Source organism: Oreochromis aureus, linkage group 7 (genome assembly GCF_013358895.1).
Source record: "Oreochromis aureus strain Israel breed Guangdong linkage group 7, ZZ_aureus, whole genome shotgun sequence".
NCBI classification, from domain to species: Eukaryota; Metazoa; Chordata; class Actinopteri; order Cichliformes; family Cichlidae; genus Oreochromis; species Oreochromis aureus.
Genome location: NC_052948.1, coordinates 37,236,640 through 37,261,371, shown reverse-complemented (window position 1 = coordinate 37,261,371; position 24,732 = coordinate 37,236,640). Strand labels below are relative to the sequence as shown.

General features: G+C 41.0%; 2 protein-coding genes across 3 annotated transcripts in view; both read right to left on the bottom strand.

Annotated features, from left to right (window-relative positions):
• The window catches only part of LOC116333440 (phospholipid-transporting ATPase ID-like), a 66,845-nt gene that overhangs the window by 27,426 nt on the left and 14,687 nt on the right, over positions 1–24,732 (bottom strand). Inside the window, exon 1 of one of the 2 annotated variants that reach the window (XM_039615375.1) lies at positions 414–654. The exons of the other annotated variant lie outside the window; for it this stretch is intronic. The gene's annotated coding sequence lies outside the window, so the exon portion shown is untranslated. Of the gene's footprint in view, positions 1–413; positions 655–24,732 lie in introns of those variants that run through there. 2 annotated transcript variants of the gene reach the window in all.
• On the bottom strand, positions 5,738–23,669 carry LOC116333388 (phospholipid-transporting ATPase ID-like). Its single transcript, XM_039615376.1, is given in 28 exon segments — positions 5,738–6,856; positions 6,998–7,128; positions 7,246–7,384; positions 10,065–10,310; positions 10,423–10,506; positions 10,702–10,925; positions 11,048–11,231; positions 12,515–12,665; positions 12,779–12,884; positions 13,170–13,281; positions 13,720–13,884; positions 13,993–14,108; positions 14,239–14,427; positions 17,023–17,188; positions 17,279–17,322; positions 17,415–17,623; positions 17,745–17,938; positions 18,089–18,177; positions 18,510–18,668; positions 19,328–19,410; positions 19,500–19,570; positions 19,668–19,740; positions 19,851–19,912; positions 19,993–20,091; positions 21,695–21,808; positions 22,275–22,333; positions 22,569–22,653; positions 23,459–23,669. Coding segments are annotated over 27 exon segments (3,588 nt in total). The 5' UTR covers positions 22,624–22,653; positions 23,459–23,669; the 3' UTR covers positions 5,738–6,592.

The following is a 24,732-nucleotide window of genomic DNA, read 5'->3' as shown; positions in this document are numbered from 1 at the left end:
GGTAATAATCCCTAACTACACAGATAGAGATAAAGATTTATCCTTGACCATTTGACTTGTTCAGTAATCAGCCCATAATAATATGCAGGTGTTGTATTGTTCTGGAATTTTGTGGAAAAAATGTTTCTAAGTGAGACAAAGAATATGAATTGATCACAGAGCAATATAAAAAAATATGATTAACTGCTTCACTTTTCAATGGTCTGATGCTACCTAATTTGTTAAGAAGCAAAAACAAATTCATCCACGGCATGTTTCATTTGATCTTTCTTCTTCCACTTACAAAAATATTAAATAGGTCTGAATTACTGTAAACCTAAAGTGATTTAAATGGTTTTTGATAAGAACTGATAAAATACAGGAATTCTAATACTTTTTCAAAGTCTGAAAACAAATGAAAATCAGCCACATACCTCAAACAAAAATATGATTTCGCTTGTCCTCTGGGTCCTGCTTGCAAACAGATACAGGTCCTTGAATTTTAAGATTTTAACCCTCCTTTTTCTTCCATCTTTGAAAAAATAAATCCAGGTTTTTGTCTCTTCAGTGCATGGAAGGCCATGCACCAGGTTAATCCCAAACAGAGAAAGGAGGATCAACTGATTCTTCTACCAGGATAAAAGACAACAGGAACAACAGGTGAAGTGTTGTATTTGCACCTGCAGTAGAAGTTTTGAGTATATGCAGGAGGAAGAGGGATTCCCTTGCAACTAACAGCTAAAAGGTTATGTAAACGTTCAGTGTTCGTTGGACTTGAGCCGGTGCAGGACGGGAAAGGCAGTAAAACAATAGCAAAGCTGAAGTGCTCCAGCCAATCAGAGGGAATCATATCCAATCAAGGTATATAAAATATATACCTATGGTACATACATATATATATATAAAATTTATACATATGTATATATATATATCTATATATATATATATATATAAAAACAACACCCAGCACGCCCCTGCGGGCGGTTTATCCTTCAAGCTCGGGTCCTCTACCAGAGGCCTGGGAGCTTGAGGGTCCTGCGCAGTATCTTAGCTGTTCCCAGGACTGCGCTCTTCTGGACAGAGATCTCCGATGTTGTTCCCAGGATCTGCTGGAGCCACTCGCCTAGCTTAGGAGTCACCGCACCTAGTGCTCCGATTACCACGGGGACCACCATTACCTTCACCCTCCACATCCTCTCGAGCTCTTCTCTGAGCCCTTGGTATTTCTCCAGCTTCTCGTGTTCCTTCTTCCTGATATTGCTGTCATTCGAACCGCTACATCGATCACTACGGCTGTCTTCTTCTGTTTGTCTACCACCACTATGTCCGGTTGGTTAGCCACCACCATTTTGTCCGTCTGTATCTGGAAGTCCCACAGGATCTTAGCTCGGTCATTCTCCACCACCCTTGGGGGCATCTCCCATTTGACCTCGGGACTTCCAGGTTATACTCGGCACAGATGTTCCTGTACACTATGCCGGCCACTTGGTTATGACGTTCCATGTATGCCCTGCCTGCTAGCATCTTGCACCCTGCTGTTATGTGCTGGATTGTCTCTGGGGCATCTTTACACAGCCTGCACCTGGGGTCTTGCCTGGTGTGATAGACCCCAGCCTCTATGGATCTTGTACTCAGAGCTTGTTCTTGTGCTGCCATGATTAGTGCCTCTGTGCTGTCTTTCAGTCCAGCTTTGTCCAGCCACTGGTAGGATTTCTGGATATCAGCCACCTCCTCTATCTGCCGGTGGTACATACCGTGCAGGGGCCTGTCCTTCCATGATGGTTCCTCGTCTCCCTCCTCTTTCTTGGGTTTCTGTTGCCTGAGGTATTCACTGAGCACTCGGTCAGTTGGGGCCATCTTCCCAATGTATTCTTGGATGTTCGTTGTCTCATCCTGGACTGTGGTGCTGACACTCACCAGTCCCCAGCCTCCTTCCTTCCGCTTAGCGTACAGCCTCAGGGTGCTGGACTTGGGGTGAAACCCTCCATGCATGGTAAGGAGCTTTCTTGTCTTGATATCAGTGGCTTCTATCTCCTCCTTTGGCCAGCCTATTACCCCAGCAGGGTACCTGATCACGGGCAGGGCGTAGGTGTTGATGGCCCGGATCTTGTTCTTACCGTTCAGCTGACTCCTCAGGACTTGCCTGACCCTCTGCAGGTATTTGGTGGTTGCAGCCTTTCTAGCGGCCTCTTCATGGTTCCCATTCGCCTGCGGGATCCCCAGGTACTTGTAACTGTCCTCTATGTCTGCAATGTTGCCTTCTGGTAGTTCAATCCCCTCAGTTCTGACTACCTTCCCTCTCTTTGTTACCATCCGACTACACTTCTCCAGTCCGAACGACATCCCGATGTCATTGCTGTATATCCTGGTAGTGTGGATCAGTGAATCGATGTCTCATTCACTCTTGGCATACAGCTTGATGTCATCCATGTACAGGAGGTGGCTGACAACTGCTCCGTTCCGTAGTCAGTATCCGTAGCCAGTCTTGTTAATGATCTCACTGAGGGGGTTCAGGCCTATGCAGAACAGCAGTGGGGACAGAGCATCTCCTTGGTAGATCCCGCTCTTGATGGTGACTTGTGCTATGGGCTTGGAGTTGGCCTCTAGTGTTGTACGCCACATCCCCATTGAGTTCCTGATGAACGCTCTTAGGGTCCTGTTGATCTTGTACAATTCTAGGCATTCCAGTATCCAGCTGTGGGGCATTGAGTCATAGGCCTTCTTGTAATCAATCCAGGCTGTGCACAGGTTGGTCAGTCTGGTCTTGCAGTCTCGGCTGACTGTTCTGTCTACCAGTAGCTGGTGTTTTGCGCCTCTGGTATTCTTGCCAATCCCTTTCTGTGCCCCGCTCATGTATTGACCCATGTGCCTGTTCATCTTAGCTGCTATGATGCCTGACAGGAGCTTCCATGTAGTACTGAGGCAGGTAATTGGTCGGTAGTTGAATGGGACCGATCCCTTGTTGGGGTCCTTGGGGATCAGGACCGTCCGACCTTCGGTTAGCCATTCCGGGTGTCTCTCGTTAACTAGCAGCTGGTTCATTTGTGCTGAAAGACGCTCGTGGAGTGCAGTCAGCTTCTTCAGCCAGTAGGCGTGAACCATGTCGGGCCCTGGTGCTGTCCAACTCTTCATACTGGAGACCCTTTCTTGGATATCGGCCACTGTGATGGTTACTGGACCCTGTTCAGGGAGGTCGCTATGGTCTGCCCTCAGATCCACCAGCCACTGAGCATTGCCATTATGGGTTGCGTCCTTCTCCCATATGCTCTTCCAGTATTGCTCCGTCTCCAGCCTTGGTGGTGCTGTTCTCTTATTGTTCCCTTGCCACTGAGAGTACACCTTTGCTGGTTCTGTGGAGAACAGCTGGTTTATTCTCCTGCCTTCTATCTCTCTGGTGTACCTCCTCAAGCGGCTGGCCAAGGCTGTGAGTCTTTGCTTGGCAGTTTCCAAGGCCTCAGGTATGGACAGCTTGCTGTATTTCTTATGCACCTTCTTTGTCGCGCCTTTCTGCAACTCCGTTAGTTGGCTAACCTCCCTCCGTGCTACTTTGATCTTGCCCTCTAGCCTCCTTCTCCATGGAGGGTACTGCCCCTTGTGGCTGTTCAACTTGTAGCCAAGCATCTCACTGATCACTGCTGCCGTATTGTAGATCAGCTTGTTAGTGTCGGTAATCGTGGTTGTAGGTATCGTCCGTAGTGCTGCATTAACATCATCTAGCAGACCTTCTGAGGGTACTTCATGTAATCTTGGTAACCGGCTACGGAGGATCCAGGTTTCAAGCTTGGCCATGATCCTATTTTTCAGGTCAGTTCCTCTCGCACTCAACGATCCTTAGTTTAACCACTATGCTATCCAGCTGCTCGATATATATATATATATATATATATATACATATATATTAGCCCATATATATGTATACATATATATGGGCTAATTAAAAATATGTTTGTGTATTTTTAATTACTTGCCACTAGCAAGTTATTGCAGCTTGAAATATGGTGTTTTCATGTCTGATATGTGGATCCAGTTGCCCTCAGAATGGAATTTAATACCTGGGCTTGGATACAAAAGACCACTGTTGTCCAGGGGACCTCGATATGAACCTTACTTAGTGTGCTTATGTGTGTGTACACTCTCTGCTTGCAAACAACAAAGTTAAGAAGACAGAGATCTCCTTGAAACATCTGTGAGAGAGATGGAGGCATTCATTTCAAACGTCACCATCAGGGCAGCCTATTCTTGTCTTTTTGGAAGTTTTGTTGTCTTCCAAAAATTGTTGCCAGTGGTACGGAGAACATCCCACATGCTTGCCCTGCCCAATGTCCAGTGTCTACCCACACATTTTGATGGATTCCCAGACCAGCCGACATTGTGCTATGGTCAGCATCATTCCAGCTCGTTTACATTATCGACCTTACTGTCACAGGGGAGGATGCAGTGGAGGAGTCCTACGAGAGCAAGAAGCTAAAGTATGCTGAATTCACAACCGATGTACAACAGTGCACCTGGAAATTGAAGATCCAACTGTACAGTCGAAATAGGCTGCAGAGGATTTGTTCACATGTCATCAGAGCTTTTCTGGGAGTGGGAGTGAAAAGGTTAGTCAGTGGCTCTGACTAAAAAAAAAAGAACTCTAATTGGGCCTTAACTGTAAAAGGAGCATAACATTTGCCGGATGTCTGGAACCTTCTGGAGATATTGTGTGCCTATCAGTGAAATCTTGAAGAAGGGATTCCCTTGCACCCACTCAATAACCCAGAAAAGTGTCACCAGCGGACTGCTCCATAGAGTTTAAGCTGCAGATTTCTCGTATACAATGAAGGCATATAAACACCTAGTGCGATGAACAAACATATTATCATATATACTTTTCATACTACATAACTTTACATCCACACATCAGCAACAAGTCCATTTTTTGGAATGTTTGTGGCAAAATCTGGAGAAACATGAGATAACAACTAAATTCAAACATTTTCCTCTAATTTATACATATAAAGACCATATCCTTACACCTCTTTTTAAACTTCTTTATCTTTTGACACAGCTTCAGATTTGATAAGCATACTTTTAATTGCCACCAACTTGGAGCTTGCTGATCTTTAACAAAGAGGGCATCTGGTCTGTGTCACATTAGAAGTCGAGGAACTGCTGAGGCAACATCCACAGTGAGCAGTAATGAGAATAAAACTGAAGGACCAGTTCTTTTACTGAGGGCATCAACTGCTCTAATCTGGTCTAAATGTGTAGATACAATGCAACAATGAAAAGAGATTGATCCACAAGTCTGAGCTTTGTGATTCAACACGTCCTGATAAGTTGATAAAACCACACATTTATTTCAAAAGAATTTCTGTCTTGGTTCATGTTTTCTTTGACACAGAATGAATTGTTCTTTGTATAGTGTGTGACTGAAGTACACATAGCTACATTCAGTATGACGGGAAAGATTGAAATAAATAAATAAGTTTAACAAAAAGTCAAGAAACTAGTGAAATAAAGCTGTTGTCAAATTCATGTAACCGATGAGAGGAAACCTTAGCCTGTTGAGGGATACAGTCAGGAACTATAACAACCTTTTCAACATTTTCAGCTTCGGAAATGCTTTGGTCTCGATTGATTAAGTCAATAAAAAGGCAGCAAAGTGAAAGAGTGGATTTTGAAGGGCTCCACTGAACAACACAGTGTGAAAACAGTGCATGAGTTCAGAGTTCACAGTCCTTGTGTGTCGTTAACTGCTTTTACTGTGTAGAGTGTTAACAAAGGTCACATATACACTATCCCAGCCCTACCAATGCTTCTGTGTTTTTCATAAACAAATATATTACAGCTCAACTGACGGATAATGATCAACTGGAAGTAGAATATGCAAGATGATGAAGAAAATGAATACAGCCATCCTGAAGCAATGACCAGTGGTTTAAATAACTATAATCCACATCTGCTCGAAGCCTGGATTAGAAAATTAGATATCTCCTTTTTATACCAATCCACTTTTCCAGTATTTAATACCTTACAAAAAATAAAAATCAACAAGGAATGTTATTTTTTTTTCCTTTCATCACAGTTTCTGTCTTCAGATTATTTTAAGACTATTTTAAATTTCCCAAATACATGTTAACAGGATTTAACTGACTTGTTGTTTTGGAAAAAAAACTGTTACAGAGATAAGACTAATAACTGGCTGTTTGGTATATACTTTGTATTAAAAATCAATATCAATTCCTATATTTGTAATTTCTCGGTTATTTAGTTTGAAAACCTATTTCAAAACTAAGCAAAAATACATACACCTTTTTAAAAAAAAATCCTAGTCCACAATCTGATTGTATTTGTAGTGAAATTAACTAAAACCAGGGTAGAACATCTTTGTAAAATCTTCAAGTGTGCTTTAGAAACTGGTCAGTAATAATGCAAGTTGCAAAATATGGAAATTGTACATATCAAGCACAAAAATAAAAACAACCATTGTGCTCTCTGTGGCAAACAACATTTTCACAGAGATATCAACATTCACACATTATAAGATTCCATCTTTTCTTCAGTGCCAGGTTGACTCCAGTGTTAGGAAAATAAAATACTGTCTGTGTTTCAGTCCCTGTGTGCTTCCGTCTTAGAGCTTGTGACTCTGTGACTCCTCGGCTTCCTCAGCAATAGTGCGGTAGTGCTGTGGCTGATTTTGAAATATGGAAGAGTCTGTCTGGGTGAACAGAGGGGCTCTCTTGGTGGAGCGTTTTATCAGGAATTTTCTAGATGTTACCAGATCACCATAGCCCTGGGAGTGAGAGAAGGCGTAACCCGACCGAGTACTACGCCTTCTTCGTAGGTGACGAGGTGCAGGTCCTGGCAGCTCCTCTGTACGCATCTTATACCTCACCTAAAAAAAAGAAACAAGGGATTTTTTTTTTTTTAAATGTAGACTTTTTACTATGGATGCCCTACTTTCTGGTGTACAAGACAAAAGGGTGAATAGAAGACAAGATGGTTTTACATGCTCTCTCAAGTGTTTTCTTTTTACCTTGTCATTAATGGTAGGACGAAGCTGTATAAATATGAAGCGGAAAGCAACAACAGGCAGGATACAGAGGAGGAACGTCAGGAATATGGTGAGCCACATTATAGGCTGGTTCAAAGTATTTCTTGCTGCGCCTAAAATCCAAAAAGGACACAATCACATGACTCATATACTCAAATTTTAGAATAGAAAAAACCTGATAAAGTTAACATTAATGTGGCCTCCATACTAAATGCATTAAATGTACTTACCAATTAAGGGGAAAGAAGACGGGAAGACATAAAACATGCCATTGCTGTACATGGTGACTGAGATGGCAAAGTAGCCTATCGTGCTTAACAACACAAAAAAATGGTTCACTGCTGTCCAGTAATAGGTGTCAACACACAGCTGAAAAGTAGAACATTATTGTTATTATTATTACTACTACTACTGTAGTAGTACTGTACTATTAATACATTATTGTTAGTGTCCTGGTGCACAATTAAAATTACTGACTGAGATAGAATGGAAGTCTATCTGTTACAACAGACTAATATACTGCCACTTTGTTAGGTACACCATTTCAACCGAGTATTTTAAAAACTGCTGATCTACTGGGATTTTTCTACACAAGCATCTCTATGGTTTACAAAGAATGGTCCAAAACAGAAAATATCTAGTGATCAGCAGTTTGCTGGACAAAAATTCCTTGATGTCAGAGGTCAGAGGAGAATGGCAGCACTGCTTTGAGCTGATAGGAATGCAACAGTAACTCAAACAACCAGTTGTTACAACTAAGGTATGCAGAAGAACATCACTAAACACACAACACATCAAACTATGGGCTACAGCAGCAGAAGACCACACTGGGTAATACTCCTGTCAGCTAATAACAGAAAACCATGACTATAGTTTGTAAGGGATCACCCAAATTAGACAACAGAAGGTTGAAAATCACTGGCTGCTCTGATGAGTCTCAGGTTCTGAATTAACATTTGGAGAATTTAAACATGAAAACATGGATCCATCTTCCATTGTATCAACACAGGTCAAATAGTGTGGGGAATATTTTATTGGCACACTGTTAGTACTAGCTGAGGATTGTTTAGTACTGATGCTGACCATGTCCATCTCTGTATTACCACAGTACTCCCATCTTCTGATGGCTTCTTCAAGCAGGATAGAGCACCACGTCAAAACTCAAATCATCTCAATTTGGTTCTTTGAACATGACAGTGACTTCACTATACTCAAATGGCCTCTACAATCACCAGATCTCAATTCAATATGGCCCTTTTTGGAATGTGGTGCAATGAGAGAATTGCATTATGGATGTGCAGCTGACAAATATCCAGCAAATGTGTAATGCTGTCATGTCAATATGGATCTACATCTATTCAATTCAATTCAATTTTATTTATATAGTGCCAAATCACAACAACAGTCGCCTCAAGGCGCTGTTGTTGTGATTTGGAATCCCTCATCTCTGAGGAATGTTTCCAGCACCTTGTTGAATCTTTGCCATAATGATTAAATGCAGTTCTGCAGTGAAAACGGGGTCCAAACTAATTGTAACACTATGTGCACATTGTTACAAGCTCTCTCAGCTCTCGGAGGAGGCGGACGCACTTTTCCCCTCTCCTCTCCCTTATCTTCCCTGCTTATGTCCTTGTCTGGTCTCGTGTTTTTTGTATTACTTTTGTATTACTTTTCCCTGGAACACTCTCTCACAGTCTGTTCTCTAAAATCTAAAAGAGGAATTATGGATTGGATCAACTGGTCCCTGAATGCAATTGACACCCCTTTCTCAATGAGGAGTCTGGGCTCGGGTGAGCCTGAGTGCTGAAGATATCTACCTATTCGGAACCATGGTAACAGGGTTCTGGCTGATCGGAGCTGGCTTAGCCCTGACTGAATTAAGAAAGCGGAACCGGCTGTTCAAACCTCCACAAGGCTGCCCGCTGGGATTGGAACGATGGGAGAGGCGTGAGTTTCTCAAAATGGGCTCATTGAGTGCAGCACGGATGAGATCTTGGAGAGGCTACGGCTGCTGTGAATACTCAGAATAAGATCTCTGAATGCAGACTGGATACATCTCGGAAGGGCTAGCTCGGAATAACATCTCTGGGCGCAAATCGGATGACATCTCGGGGAGGCACACTGTCGTGACTTCTCAGAATCGCCTCTTTGAACACAAGAATGACAACATCACAGAACGCAAGTATGGCGAAGCTCGCAGCTCTCCAACGGGAGATTGAGAGACCAGTGTTGGACTGTAGAACGGCTTTGAATTTCATATGAGCTGTTCGCACTAAAGTAAAAAGCACCATCACTTCACTTCATGCGGATACCCTCTTGGCGCCAGCTGCGGTCGCAAGGCTGGAGCCAAACAAAAACACCCTGATAACGACTGTGTTTAGTCTGTTCCTTCCCATTCCATGCAATGCCACCTGGGTTGGCTGGAAGACTGTTTACTTAGCCTGGCAGGGCGAAGGACACTGTCTCAGCTGAACTCTGGACACGCACACACATACATATACTGATACTGATAAGCACTCACTGACGCATCACCCTCCCTACCCCAGATCCAACGCCACGTCCAACGCTTAACTCCCCTCTGATGTGGACATCGGGTCAGTTGCAGGCGCAGTCGAAAGATTGCAGCGGTCCCAGATCAGATGTACACACTGGAACTCTTTCCCATGTTGCTTGTCTGTGTTTATTGTGCTATGGTGTGTTGATATCTGTGCATTCCTGTATTATCCTTTTGTGTTACACATTTCGATGTTTTTTTTTTCTCGCTACCTAGCCTGACCTGTCTCCCCAACTTGATGTTTGTGTATTGTATGTACGGTCGGCAAGGTCTGTCATCTCGGTTGTGGGCAAAAGACCTGCAACTGACAAATAAAGGCTAACTCATCTCTCATCTCATCTAGTGAAGTGTCCAGCAAGGGTGCATGGATTTATGATATAGAAATCTATAAATCAAGCTGTCAAATGTGATGTTTTCTCAAAGCACTGCAGTTTATTGACAAAAAAAGAAAGAAAAAAAGGGGATAAATAGTTCTGTGCTTCTCTATGTTCTCACCTGTGTGTGCACCACAGCAAGCAAACAGGTCTGTAGCAGGAAAGCAAAAGATGGATGGCTCACAATGTCTTTTCCATCATTTCTGACTGCATCATTCATGGAAGCCCATGGGATAAAGAAGATGATTAAGGAGCAATAGCAGCCATGAATCAGATAGCTCACAAAAGCTTTCTTATTGAAGTATTGGTTCTTCTGGCCTGGAGCGTAGAGCTCCGGATGCTGTAAACTCCAACGGTCATTTACATCCTGCACAAAACAAGGTTTTGAGAAAGAGATGAGAAAGCTCAGTGGACACAGAGACCTGAGTATGGTTTATGTAAGTCAACCAAAAACTGATAGTTAATTGTAATCTACATACCTGGTCAAAGAGACACATGCCAAGGACTGGAAGAGCTGTGTAAACCATGTTGTAGAAGGTGATGAACCACTAATCATACACAGTCTATGAACAACCATGATGAACATATAAGTACAACATTAAGAAAAGGTGAATGTGAATCAAGTTATTTGGTTCATTTGTCCAGCATCATTTGAAATTCTTTTGCATTTCTCTCATTGAAATAGATAAACACTTTATGTCCCATTACAAAAGCTACTTAAATTACATTATAGTATAGTTACAATACATATATCTCACCTGTGCAGAAAAACCACAAAAGAAGGCGTACCAGAATTGGACAAGCGTAAAAGTGAAGTTCTTGTAAAAGAAATATCCAAGGAACTTGCACATGCGTATGTAGGACCAGCGGCCATGTACCAGCAGGAGGCGCTGAAGGTAACGGAACTGGGCAAAGGAATAGTCGCTGGACAGCACTGCCTGCATGCCTTCCTGCCCACTGATACCCACACCAATATGAGCAGCTGACAAGCAGAAAAGGAAGCAAATAAAATGGCCAGGATCAGTAACAGTAGCTACATATTTCCCAGCTGATTGGTTGTAATGAAAATACAGTTCTATGTATTAGTAATTTTACACAGGTTACCCTTTATCATGCTGACATCATTGGCCCCATCCCCAATGGCAAGAGTGACAGCCTGCTTGTATTTCTTGACCAGCTGAACCACTTGGGCCTTCTGCAAAGGAGTGACCCTGCAGCAAATCACTGTCTGACACATGCATGCTGTCCTCAGCAGCTCAAGCCTCAAGTTCTTCTCCAGTGCAAAGGCCTGATGATGAAGGGAAGAAGGGATTGGAGTTAGGTCATCTGTCAAGACTCCATAGTGCAGTGGTTCCCAAAGTGGGGGGCGTGCCCCCTGGGGGTGGGGGCTATGATATTAAAATAAAAAAAACAAAAAACAATGCTTGGAGACTGCTAGCATAATGGACAGGTTTTTTGATGGGGCTCCCACACAAATGCAAAGCAGAGGCTGAAGCATCGCCAAATATGTTTCCAAACCAACTTCCTTCCAAGCCAAAGACTAGAACTTATGATGAAGCATATCTTGCCTTTGGCTTCACCTGCACAACAGCTGTCATTGCCAAGGTAGGTATCCCTGACAGAATTTGTTTCGCCTGTGTCGGGAGCACATGCTGGGCTCGAAATTACAGACAAACAGTATTCCACATTCTTGATTTTTAGTTTACAAACACTTCTTATAACAACTAACTACTCCTGAAACTTTGGAGGTTTCAGCTCTTTATACAGTAAAGTTACAGGACAATAAAAATAATTATCACGCAAACTGTCCTTTGTTTGTTAAAATAATCCCATCCGATACCACGTGAGATCAATAAATATATAATTTTCTGTTGTAACCCTCAAACTGAAAGGTAATGTAACAACACTCATTTTTCACTTTTTCACAAAACTAAAACATCACTATGTCCACACAACACACAACACTGATCCTGCCACAATTTGTTCCCCCGGTTCAAATCACCGACAAACAGTATCCCACAGCTGTTTATGTTTTTAAACCCATTTTGCACAGAGAGACATTTTTTGAAAAATGTATTGATAGCAATGTTATCAATATTCTTACGCAGTAAAATATACATATAAATATACATAAAATAATTACACTGCAAAGATGGTTTGCTTTTCTGTTATTTAAAAGAGGTAGTGGTTTATTTTATTGCAACCCGTAATTTATTGCAGTTAACTTTTATTTGTTTAATTGTTTACAAAAGGTTTGAGGTGTGGAATAAACTAAATTTTCTTGGAAAACAAAGGGGGGCAAAAAAAGTTTGGGATCCACTGCTCTAGTGCAACCTTAAAACCTGAAGAGCATTCCATTCATTTTTACATTTTTGCTCTATGTGTAGATTAAATCAAGTTTAAGAAACATAAGATAATCAGTCTTTAAAAAGCCAATGTTTTTTCTGATCTCACAGTGTGACCTCTACTGTTGAATAGCTACAGCAAGAAAAGCAAAACAAAACAGGTCAACTAGCAGGGGATTTTCAGCATTTGCTGACAATAGTAATATGCCTAAAAAAGCCTTCTTACCAAACTGTGCCCATTTATAATTAGTCCATAATCTCCATCCACCTTCTCATCCTGCACAGTCTCTGTCTTTTTAAGCCAAAACAGGCCTACTCGAGATTCAATCACAGATGGCTCTTTTGCTGCTTCAGGACACATTTTCATTCGTGCATTCCTGAAAACATGAGGACAGAGAACATGACTTGACAAAAAGCTCACAAGAATTCATATGCTGTAACAGCCTCCGATTGGCAGAATACAATCATCATCTGGTTCTAACTGACTCACTGTAGCTCCTCTTTGACTCCTTCAGCAGTGTTGGCTGAGACAACAAAGACGTCCTTCATCTCCTCTCTTAGCATGTTACAGGAATAGCCAATGTTTTCTGCTGTCTCTGTTGAAGAAAAAAAAAACAAGAATAATTCTCAATCACCAAGGTGCTATAAATCTTTAAAGTCAATCTTACAGCAAACAGAAGCTGAAACGACTCAGAGCATTCGTCAATATGTACATTAAATCTGTGACTTGAAACCATGGAAACTCAACCAAAACTGTTGATGCTCTGAGATTGTGCGTAGATTAATGAGGGCAGAAACATAAGAATGTATTACACATCATAACGCAGTCTTTATCAACTTTGAAATGCATAGTTTAAAAAGACAAAAAAAGTGACACTGACCTTGCTTATCTCCAGTTAACACCCAGATTTTGATGTCAGCTTTAGCCAGTTGCTCAATGGTCTGTGGCACACCGTCTTGCAACTTGTCTTCCACAGCTGTCGCTCCCAACAGCTAAAGCCACAAATGTAGTTGTGATTTATACATTTATCACAAATTATGCTGATTTTACTGTAACATTAGTGTACAATATAAAGTGTGTCAAATATAAGACCTAGGTGCCAGAATTACCCTGGCATACACTCTAATCTGCTCACTGGACAGTTTTGGAAAATATGATGGAAGGAAAAAAAAATTGGACTTTTATTTTCTTATTGTAAGATATTGTAAGATAGAAACGTGTAATAAAAAACTGACATGGGACAAGCAGAGTCTTACTGGTCCAGCCCATTTAACATAAAAGTGGGCTATATTGTGGCCCACGATGTAAATTGAGTTTGATATCCATGGTATAAAGTATAATTTCTGGAAAACTACTACTAAGTAATCAAGCAGCAAATTGGTATGTTAGTCTATCTAGCAATTGACAAAGTTTTCAGCACGTGTACTAACCATCATATCTTTCTCTATCTCTTCATAAAGTTCATCAAGTTTTTCTTCACGTCCCTCCATGGCAACACTGGCCTCATGGTGGCGCTGTTTCCAATCTATCATGTAGTTCTCATTCAAGTCTTTGTAGGCCAGAACCAACGTACGGAGGCCATCACCTGCATACTCCTGTTTTTGTTTGATAATTGAAGAAGTCAAATGTTAAATTATATTAATTATATTAAACTTTCATTGACTTTAGCTTCATGCTACTTTTATATGCTTTGGATCACTCACATTGAGGTGGTCAGTGGTTACTTCCATCAGTTTGTTACAGGAGGGGTGCAGTCTTTCAAAAATCACTGTGTCCGCACCTTTGCAGTACAGAGTCAACTTCCCCTCTGGGCTGCGCACTGGAAGTCACAGGGAAAGTTTCAAGGTTATAAAGTCATTGAGAGATGAGAAGTTGTTTATCTTTTGAATATACAAAGTGTGGTCACTGAAAATAGCGACACAAAAAAACCTATATCTACTTCCTCTCACCTATCACTGACATCCTCTTCCTCATATTATTAAAGTCCAGAATGGCCAGAAGTTCATAGATGACTTGTCTGCCCATCTCTACGACTGTGATGGTCTCTGGTGTGCGTGATCGGAACACAAATCCAAAATTTCTCGCAGCAGTTACCAGAGCGCCTTCATCAGGAGACTGAGCCTGATAATTGAGCTCCCCTACCAGGTAAAACAGAGATGGCAATTTTTGAAAACTGGCATATAATGTTGCAATTTGAAAATTTGTGTGTTGGGGCACTCAGTTTCTAGGGATTGTCTTCTTCAAAGGAGCCCTGCCTATGAGTCCTGTCTTTTCACACCAGCCCTGACAAAAATTGCCGTTCAGAGCTGTGACTTTGTGAGAAAGCTCTGGAGATTGGCTCCATTGCTGCTCACGGATGAACAATTTGTCTCTAATATGTCTTCTAAAATTAAAAAAAATTTCTTAATGAGAATAGAACACCTGGTATGCCAAATAGAACGGTATGGGAGGCTTTAAAGGTATTCCTGAAAGGAGAAATCATTTCAGTGGCAGTATTTAAAAGACTGTGCACAGTGGGAGCAGAGGCTTATTTCAGACCAGATTTTGAGCATCGACAGGCAGTAAGCTTAATCACCATGACCGGCACTGTACAAAGAACGCCTGAGCTTACAAGCCGAGCTTACAAACCAAACTCACCCTAATTTCCACTCAGCAAGTTGAAGGATGTCTGATTAGGAACAAGAGTGAATTTTACGAACATGGTGGAAAGACTGGTAGCTATTGGCTAATCAGCTACGCGATATGAGGGCTAAACAAATCATAACAGGAGTGAGGGTGGACAATGGAGTGATGATTACAGATCAGAAGGCGATTAATGACGTTTTTTCCTCGTTTTACTCTAAATTATACGTAAGAATCTACAGTAAATGTAAAAGATTTGCATGACTTCTTTGAATCCATCGATATGCCTTCGCTTAGACAAACTCTTGAAGCCCCCATTACAAAAGAGGACATTCAGGTGGTAATAGCATCCATACAATCCGGGAAATCTTCAGGTCCTGATGGATTTTCTAAAGACTTTTGTCAAAAAATTCTTTGATGATTTGGCTCCCTTTCTTTGTCAGGTTTTAACAATGCAATTTTTGGTTTTTACTTTAGAAAGGTTTGGTATGGGCCATTTATTTTGCTCCTGGATTAAACTTCTGTACGCCAGTCCCACAGCTTCAGTGGTAACCAACTGTCAATACTCTGACTATTTTGGGCTATACCGTGGAATGAGGCAGGGCTGTCCTTTAAGTCCTTTGCTTTTTGCCCTGGCAATTGAGCCATTAGCAATTGCAGTCCGTGGCAGTGGAGGTGTACAAGGCAAATGGAGGGGGCACTGAGCATAGAGTTTCACTGTACACTGTACTGTACTGTACGATGACCTTCTTGTATTTCTTTCCAACCCACCCACCTCCTTATCTGCTGTAGTTAATATACACTAAATGGTTTCAGTCAGCTCTCCGGATATAAAATTAATATGAATAAGAGCGAATTGTTTATGATTAATGAGAGGGCTTGAGTTCTGGATGTTGTAAATGTCCCTTTTAAAATAGTTACTGATCACTTTGATTACCTTAGGATATGTGTCACAGAACACTTGAATCACTTGTTTAAGAAGAATCTCCTCCTTCTGCTGGAACAGTGTAAGCATAGTGTATATTCTCTAGATGATCCCCATTATCCTTCTTTAATGGGCAGGACTAACTTTGTGAAAATGATGCTGCTTCCAAAATTCCTATACGTATTTCAATGCCTCCCCATCCTGATTCCCAAATCCTCTTTTAAATGTCTGGATTCCTTAATCACTTCATTAATTTTGAATGGTAAACATCCAAAATTGAGGAAAGGTATTCTTCAATGACTCTATCCTTAGACAAGTTCACAATATATCAATATCAATGTGTGCTCGACACAAGCTCATTCAGTTAAAGATAGTTCATCAGGGGCACTGGTCCAGGGCTAAGTTGGCAGTGGTGGACCCAACCTGTAGAACGTGTGGCGGTGCTCCTGGTACATTACTTCATATGTACTGATCCTGTTCTTCGTTGGCCAACTTTTGGAACTCTGTTTTCCAAACAATGTCTGAAGTCCTGCAGCACCAAATCAAACCAGAGCCACTCTGTGCTATATTTGGTGCGGCCCAGAACCTGAAGTGTCTCAACTCCAGACTCAGAGCATTAAACTTTTCATTACCGCTGGCCAGATGAGCTATTTTACTTAAGTGGAAAGACTCTTCTTCCCCCTCACATGTGCAATGGGTAAAAGATATAATGTCATGTATGGATTTAGAAAAAATTAGATATACAGTTCGTGTGTAAAAAAAACTACTTTCATAAACTAAACCCCTTTTCTGGACTTCTTTGAAAGGCCCATGACTATTGTTTCTGAGACTTTTGAAAGAAAAGAACTAAAGAAGCTTCTCAGATGAGAGGTGAAACATCTTCAAGAAACATAAGGTCCAGGCACTTATCTTTCCAAGCTCCTTAGACTTATCTCTAATTAGGTTCCTTAAAGTTGTGAGTCTACTTGCCTATATGGAATTCCCTTCCCTATCAGTGTATTTTATTGCCCTTCATTCAGAGTTAAAATCCTATAGGAATATTCTGTATTTGAGCTTGTGTAAGGCTTCCTAAATGGTTACAAATAACGTGAATCAGTATTATTCAAAAATATTTATTATCAGGAGATGTACTGCAAATCTCCTGAAATGTAAATGAAATAAAGATGTCTTTAAGGGGACCCCTCACCCTCTTTCTTTTCCTCAGGCATGACAGTGTGACACAGGGATAGCAAGCGGAAGAACTCCTGAGTCTCAGGGTTTCCACTTCTCACCATCTCCACCAGACTGTGGTCATGAAAGTTGTAATTTTGATCTGCCAAACTGTTCCAGGAGAAGTCCACTCTCTCTGTCCTCTGCAGGAAAAGCCAAAACAAGAAAATCTTGGATCAATACTTCCTTTAAACATAGTTCACAAACAGGGTAATCATGTGTTTTCCTCTCACCTCTGTAATTTCCACTCTTTGTCCAGAGAAATCATAGAGGTCCCCTGAATATATGATAAATGTACTGTAAAATCAGTTGTTCAACCAATGTGTTTCCATTTGCCTCACTAATTTTTACACAAGCAAAGCTGCTCACCATAAGCTTTTCCATTAATGGAGCACTTGTTGAAAGTCATGATGTTCTGCGTCAGAGTGCCAGTCTTGTCACTGAAGATGTATTTAATCTGGCCGAGCTCCTCATTGAGTGTGGTGGTTCTTGCCTGAGCTGGAGTATCGTTCTTAGGATAGTACATCTTCCTGTCCCAGTCTATGAAGAAGCTGTTTCCCAGACGAATGAACTCCACGCTAACAATGTCACGCAAAATGGCAAATTTTCAACATGTGATACATATTAGCAAGAGTCTCAACTGTTCAAACCAGCTTTGGTTGTTTTCTGGTTTCATTATTTGTCTGTGCTGAAAGTTACCTGACATAGAGTGAACTTGGTATCAATGCGTTAAGGACAATGACATAAGACCAGAAGATGAGGAACGATGCGAGAGGAGCATCAATGCCCGGTTCACGAGGAAGAAACATAGTGAACACAGAGCCCTCGTTTGTTTCCCAGATTGCATTGCCAATGGTCAAAATGGAGCACATAGATGCAAGGAAACCAAAGATCTGATGAAATAAAAATATCACACTTCTTGATTATTCAAACAATAATACTTTTGTCACTCAGGTGAAAAACTAATCACTGTCTTTAAGTTCTATGTCTTTAAGCTGAGACTTTATGTGACTTTCTTTGTATTTGTGCTTGTGTAAACTCACACATAACACGAGGATATTTGTCAGGTGATCAATGCTTGTCCGTTTGAACATTGACTTTCCGCTGTTCTGTATCAGTTTAGTGTCAGGACCTGGAAAGGTTCAATGTGATGTAGAGACACTGACAGTGATGCAGATACAGTTTTCAGTATGTTTCCAGACTGGTTAGCCTTAGAAGGAGAATGGCCTAAATGAGACACCACTAATATGTCATTACTGTGATATTGTTGTTTTAAGAACTTCACACTCTAGAATCTGTGGCAGATTATCTTCTGCATACCTTTGCTGATGTAACCGCATCCCCTTCCTGCTCTAGTCTCTTATGTACAACTTCATACATCAGTATCAGAGAAAACAATAAAGGCTAGACCAAAAAAACATCACTCAAAGTGCAAATTGTACACAGTTGCAGTGCACAGTGTACCTCCAAAGATGACCAGACCGAAGCACCACTCAGTGTTCCTGAGAGTACAGCCTCTGAGCAGCACTTTGTCGTTGTCCAAGGCGTATCTTTCCCCGTTCACAGTCAGAGTCCCTTTGAACTTGTCTAGACGGTTATTGGGAGGTTCACATCGCACTTCGCCTGAGAAACAGAGATCAGTGTCAACAAATAATTCTAAACAGTTCACAGGATAGTTAGAGGACAGCTCGAAGCAGTCTGGGTAGTCTTCTCCGACCTCTGGTATCAACAAGGGATTTTCGCTTAGAGAACGGCTGCTCACTGGCTATCTTCTCTTTTGTGGACCATTCTCTGGAAACCCTAGAGATGGTTGTGTGGGTTAATCCCAGCAGATCATCATTTTCTGAAATATTCAGACTAGCCAATCTGGCACCAACAACGATGTAACGTTCAAAGTCCCTTGAATCAACTTTCTATCTCATTTGATGGCCGGTATGAAATTTAGCAGATCATTTTAACCCTGTCCACATGTTAAAATGCATTGGCTTGCAGCCATGTGATTGGCTGGTTATATGCTTGTATTAATTAGCAGGTGAACAGATGTACCTAACAAAGCAAAGAAACAAACAAAAAAATAAAACCTAAGATCCCAATGTGAAGAATTATTTTTTGCATTTATGCATTATTTATTTTGGTACTTGCATTAATTCTTAACTCAGCTGACCGGCTATCAACCCCCAAAAAATCTTTGTTAGTTTTGCTCTCATATTACATTTCCCAATGACACAAACAGGTTTCACTTTTACAAATCAGACTGTGTGTTGTTTCATTCAGATTCTCACCATTAAAGGCAGCCAGTGCCTCAATGTTGTCTCCCAACTCTCCAGTTACAGTCAGAGCCTGTTTCACCTTCAGATTGGTTTCTCTGGGGGAGACCAGGGGAAATCCAAGACAGTGTCAGACATTAGTTGTCAACCTAGCATTCACACAAACACCACAGTACAGCACACTTACCCATCTAGTTCAGCTGTATCCACATAAACTAAATTAAGGGGCTCACTGCTAGATAGCAACAGAAGGTCTGCCTAAGAAATAAAAGCACTGAGTTTAGTTTTGAACTTACTTTTGAACTGAATTTCTTTCACTTGCTTCAAATCTTTACTATAGCCTCCCCAAACTTACTGTGACAAACTCATTATTCCCCAGTTTGACTATGTCCCCAACCTGAACATTCATCCATTTTTCATTTTTGAGTCTGTCAGGGAAGGGAACAAAGGCATAAAACACAGAAATGAATCCAAAACTGCATCATTCTTCACACAAAAGGTCTTCTTTTCTTTTTCATTTGGGTTTCCAAAGACTTACTGGCCATCCATGAGGACGTCCACCTTCCGGTTATTCACTTGTCTGTCACATTTGTGTCTGTTCTGCTCAGTTGACACAAGAAAAAGATACTGTTTGCTTACAAATCTGATATTAGTTCCGTATTTTCGGTTTTCTCACTTACTATGTCATCAATGGCATCTTTGACTCCTGTTATAGACAGCACCACTATTAAGGCAAAACCTGTGGTGATCCATGAGAGAGAGGAGATTTGTGGGATCAACTGTCAACACACACACACACACAAACAGTTTTTAATGCATTAATAATAGCTTTTAAGAACCTGAAAAGTGAAAAACTTAATGGTCACCTTTTTTTTTCAAAATCAAAACAAAATACATGTCCCTTCTAGTTTTTTAAATAAGATTATATTTTAAAAACATGGTGTTCAGCATAGAGAATGAACTCTGAAGTCAGCTCTGAAGAATGAACTCTGAAATGCCTTGGTGCCACTGGATTTTAGCATGTCTCATACTCATGCAGTTAGACAGATGGTTGTGGTCTGGTAAGGAAGTTGGGGGAAGCAGACAACTCCACAGAAAGAGTCTTTTGTCTCTTCGAAGACTCTGAGAGGTAGCAAGGGAGTGTGAACCTTAAGGTGTGAAACAGCTGTGTACTGCCTTTTGTTCCTGTACCCACATAGCAAGCAGGTCTGGCCCAGATCTGGTATCAAGCTGGCACTGCTGGCTGACTTCTGGCATGGTAAGTGGTATATCATTCAGATATGGAGCAGGCCTGGCGTAGATGGCACTGTCTATGTGATGGCATGCCATATCTGGCCCGATTGTGGTTTGGGTTATGTGGCCCACGCTCATAGAAAACAGGTCTGGCCCAGATCCAGCATCAAGCTGGCACTTCTGACTGACTGGTGTCATGGCAGGGTGTATGTCAACCAGATGTGGGCCAGGTCTGGCAATGATGACACTATTTATGTTCCTGTTTTCCTGTTTTAGTTAGAAGACCCAAATGCCATGTTGCAATACTATACTGCTATGGTAGCCAACGTTTCAAATGCAGGTTTGACAGATTTGTGAGTGTACACTTTATCCAAAACCTAGTGACGGTTTACTCATCTTTGCAAGTGGGTGGCTGTAGCTCAGGACGTGGAGCAGGTCACCTACTGACCAGAAGGTTAGTGGTTCGATCCCTGGCTCCTTAAGCTTGCATGTCAAGAGTATGAATGTAGTTAGGAAGCACTCAGTTTAGAGAAAGCGTGTATGATTGGGTGAATGCGGCATGTTGTATAGAGCACTTTGAGTAATCTGCGAGACTATAAAAGTGCTATATAAGAATTAGTCCATTCACTGCCTGGACAGAGTTTCGTCGTGTTGCTCTTGCACTGTTTTGCATGTTCTGGCACATGTTGTTATTACGTAGCTTGATTAAGGTACACATTAAGGTGACATCTGGGGCCAGAGATGAAACTGTTCTGGGCCAGCACAGGGCCAGCAGTGTGTCTACAACTGGCCCGTGGCTGCACACAACTTACACATGGGCCACCAAAGGGCCGTCATTCTTTGCGGTATGTGGGCTATGTGTAAGCACATTGTGTGGGCCAGATCCAGGCCATACCAATTTTGCTATGTGGGTAAGAGGTATTTAACTGAGAGCCATGCTAGGCTCATTTAGACACTCTGCTGATCGTCTGCCCCAGCGATGCATTCTCTCCACCAAGCTTGGTTTCTGTTTTGTTTTTTTTTATTAAAGAATGTTAGCTACCGCTCACCGCTTGTCTGCAGGCTTTACTAAATGGTAAACTTCCACAACAGCATGCAATTCATTCTGACAAGAGTGGCAACATTAAGAGCTGAGAAAAAAATGTCTACCTCAAGGATAAGGAGGAAGAGGAAGTAAGCATTAGCGAGCCTCTTGAACTGCTCAAAAAGATTAAGTGGCAGGAAGGTAAAGATGTTGTATTTGGAGGTCTTGATGGCATTGTTCTAAAGTTAAAGAAATCGACAGAGGAAAGTTACATGACAGGTATCAGTTTAACATGTATCACTGTGACTTAAAAAGGGTTACAAATATTTAATATTTAAATATTTGTAATGAAATTTGTTAATATTTAATTTATGTTTTCAATGGGAGACATAGAAACAAGGTACAATAAAAATCCTGAAATCTTTAGGATAAAAGGAAAATTTTAGGGAATTTAGGATAATTTTCTAAAAGTGATATACTCAAAAAACAGTTTATTATCCAGCTACATTTTTTGTTCTGCTGTTATGTAGCTCATAAGAGTTAGAACATTCAAATATAGATAACTTTATGTTCAGTGAGTGGTAAATACAAAGAGCTGTTTTTGTGACATTCGACATTTCTTTCAAAACATTAAGCTGAGGGTGTGTCCAAAGCTCCTCTTGTTATCTGCTGAATAGACATGATAACATTTGTTTATATACTTACAGCATAGCGGAAAGATAGGTTGAAAGTTCTGTCATTAGCCCGCAAGCATCTCTCCTTCTCTGTGAGAGAGTAAAGCAGAGCAGGAGAGAGTTTATGCTACTGTATGTTACAGCAGTACTGAGGAAAGACAAACTCAAATTTAATTTATGCAAACATTTCAGTGCTGTTAGTCCAGCAACATTTTGAAATGTGCAGTGTATGTCACAAAAATAAATAAAACTAAAACTGAGACAGACATACAGTAACTGAACAATGCAGTAAAGTAGAGCAAAGTTTACGTGCATCTAATCTCACCTTCCTTATTTCCGTGTCCACACAAATGGCAAAAGTATGACAGCACAGTTCCCATCTTTAACTCAGGTTCTCCATATTTTACAACCTGGAAAAAAGTCCACTATTCAGTCCTAATTAGTGAGTCATTTCTTTTTAGGTATTATATGTCAATATAGAAACCAAAAGGGAAAACAGTGGCAAAAGCGAGAGGGAACCAGTTGAAGATTAATAGTGAAAAGGTGGAGCTGTTTAACATGTACAGCACACCTTCTAAAATGGATATGAGCGAAAGACAGATGCAAAACATCCCAAAAATAATAATTCTGAGGTTTCACAGCACTCAAAATATCTCTTCATCCATCTATAGATAGACAGCCATCAGTCACATACCACTCCTCCCCATTTTATCTGTTCTCCAAAGCTGTAAAGATAAAGCGCCACTCCATTTCAACTCTTTATACTGTAGTTAAATTTAAGAGGTAACAATGCCTAACTACACAGATAGAGATAAAGATTTATCCTTGACCATTTGACCTGTTCAGTAATCAGCCCATAATAATATGCAGGTATTTTATTTTTCAGGAATTTTTGTGGAAAAAATGTTTCTCAGTGAGACATAAAGAATATGAATTCATCACAGTGAAATCCAGAGCAATATAAAAAAAACAATAATTAACTGCTTCACTTCTCAATGCTACACTCTGATGCTACCTAATTTCTTAAGAAGGAAAAACAAATTCATCCACGGCATGTTTCATTTGAACTTTCTTCTTCCACTTACAAAAATATTAAATAGGTCTGAATTACTGTAAACCTAATGTGATTTAAATGGTTTTTGATAAGAACTGATAAAATACACCATTTCTAATAGTTTTTCAGAGTCTGAAAACAAATGAAAATCAACCACATACCTCAAACAAAAATATGATTTCTTTTGTCTTCTGGGTCCTGCTTGCAAACAGATGCAGGTCCTTGAATTTTAAGATTTTAACCCTCCTTTTTCTTCTATCTCTGAAAAAATAAATCCAGGTTTTTGTCTCTTCAGTGCATGGAAGGCCATGCACCAGTTTAATCCCAAACAGAGAAAAAAGGATCAACTGAGTCTTCTACCAGGATAAAAGACAACAGGAACAACAGGTGAAATGTTGTAGTCGCACCTACAGTAGAAGTTTTGGGCACATGCAAGAGGAGGAGGGATTCCCTTGCACCTAACAGCTAAGAGGTTATGTAAACCGTTCAGTGTTCGTTGGACTTGGACTTGAGCAGCTGCAGGACAGGAAAGGCACTAAAACAATAGCAAAACTGAAGTGCTCCAGCCAATTAGAGGGAATCTTATCACATCAAGGTATATAAGACCAACTGTGGTGGCTGCATACCATTCAGACTGAACAGTTTCCCTCTGACATTTTTAATATCAGCTCCTTAAATTCAGTTAATCTGTAAATAAGAAAACTCCAGTAGACTTCTTCTATTGATGAAATATATGTATTTTAATTACTTGTCACTAACAAGTTATTGCAGCTTGAAATATGTTGGCTTAATGTCTGATATGTTCAGTTGTATATATCCAGTTGCCCTCAGAAATGGAATTTAATACCTGGGCTTGGACACAAAAGAACACTGTTGTCCAGGGGACCTCAATATGAATCACTTACTTTGTTGTTTGCAAGCAGAGAGTGGACACATACAAAAACACACAAAGTTAAGAGGAGGAAGATCTCCTCAAAAGATCTGAGAGAGATGGAGGCATTCATTGCAAATGTCACCATCAGGGCAGCCTATTCTTGTCTTTTTGGAAGTTTTGTTGTCTTCCAAAAATTGTTGCCAGTGGTACGGAGAACATCCCACATGCTTGCCCTGCCCAATGTCCAGTGTCTACCCACACATTTTGATGGATTCCCAGACCAGCCGACATTGTGCTATGGTCAGCATCATTCCAGCTCGTTTACATTATCGACCTTACTGTCACAGGGGAGGATGCAGTGGAGGAGTCCTACGAGAGCAAGAAGCTAAAGTATGCTGAATTCACAACCGATGTACAACAGTGCACCTGGAAATTGAAGATCCAACTGTACAGTCGAAATAGGCTGCAGAGGATTTGTTCACATGTCATCAGAGCTTTTCTGGGAGTGGGAGTGAAAAGGTTAGTCAGCGGCTCTGACTAAAAAAAAAGAACTCTAATTGG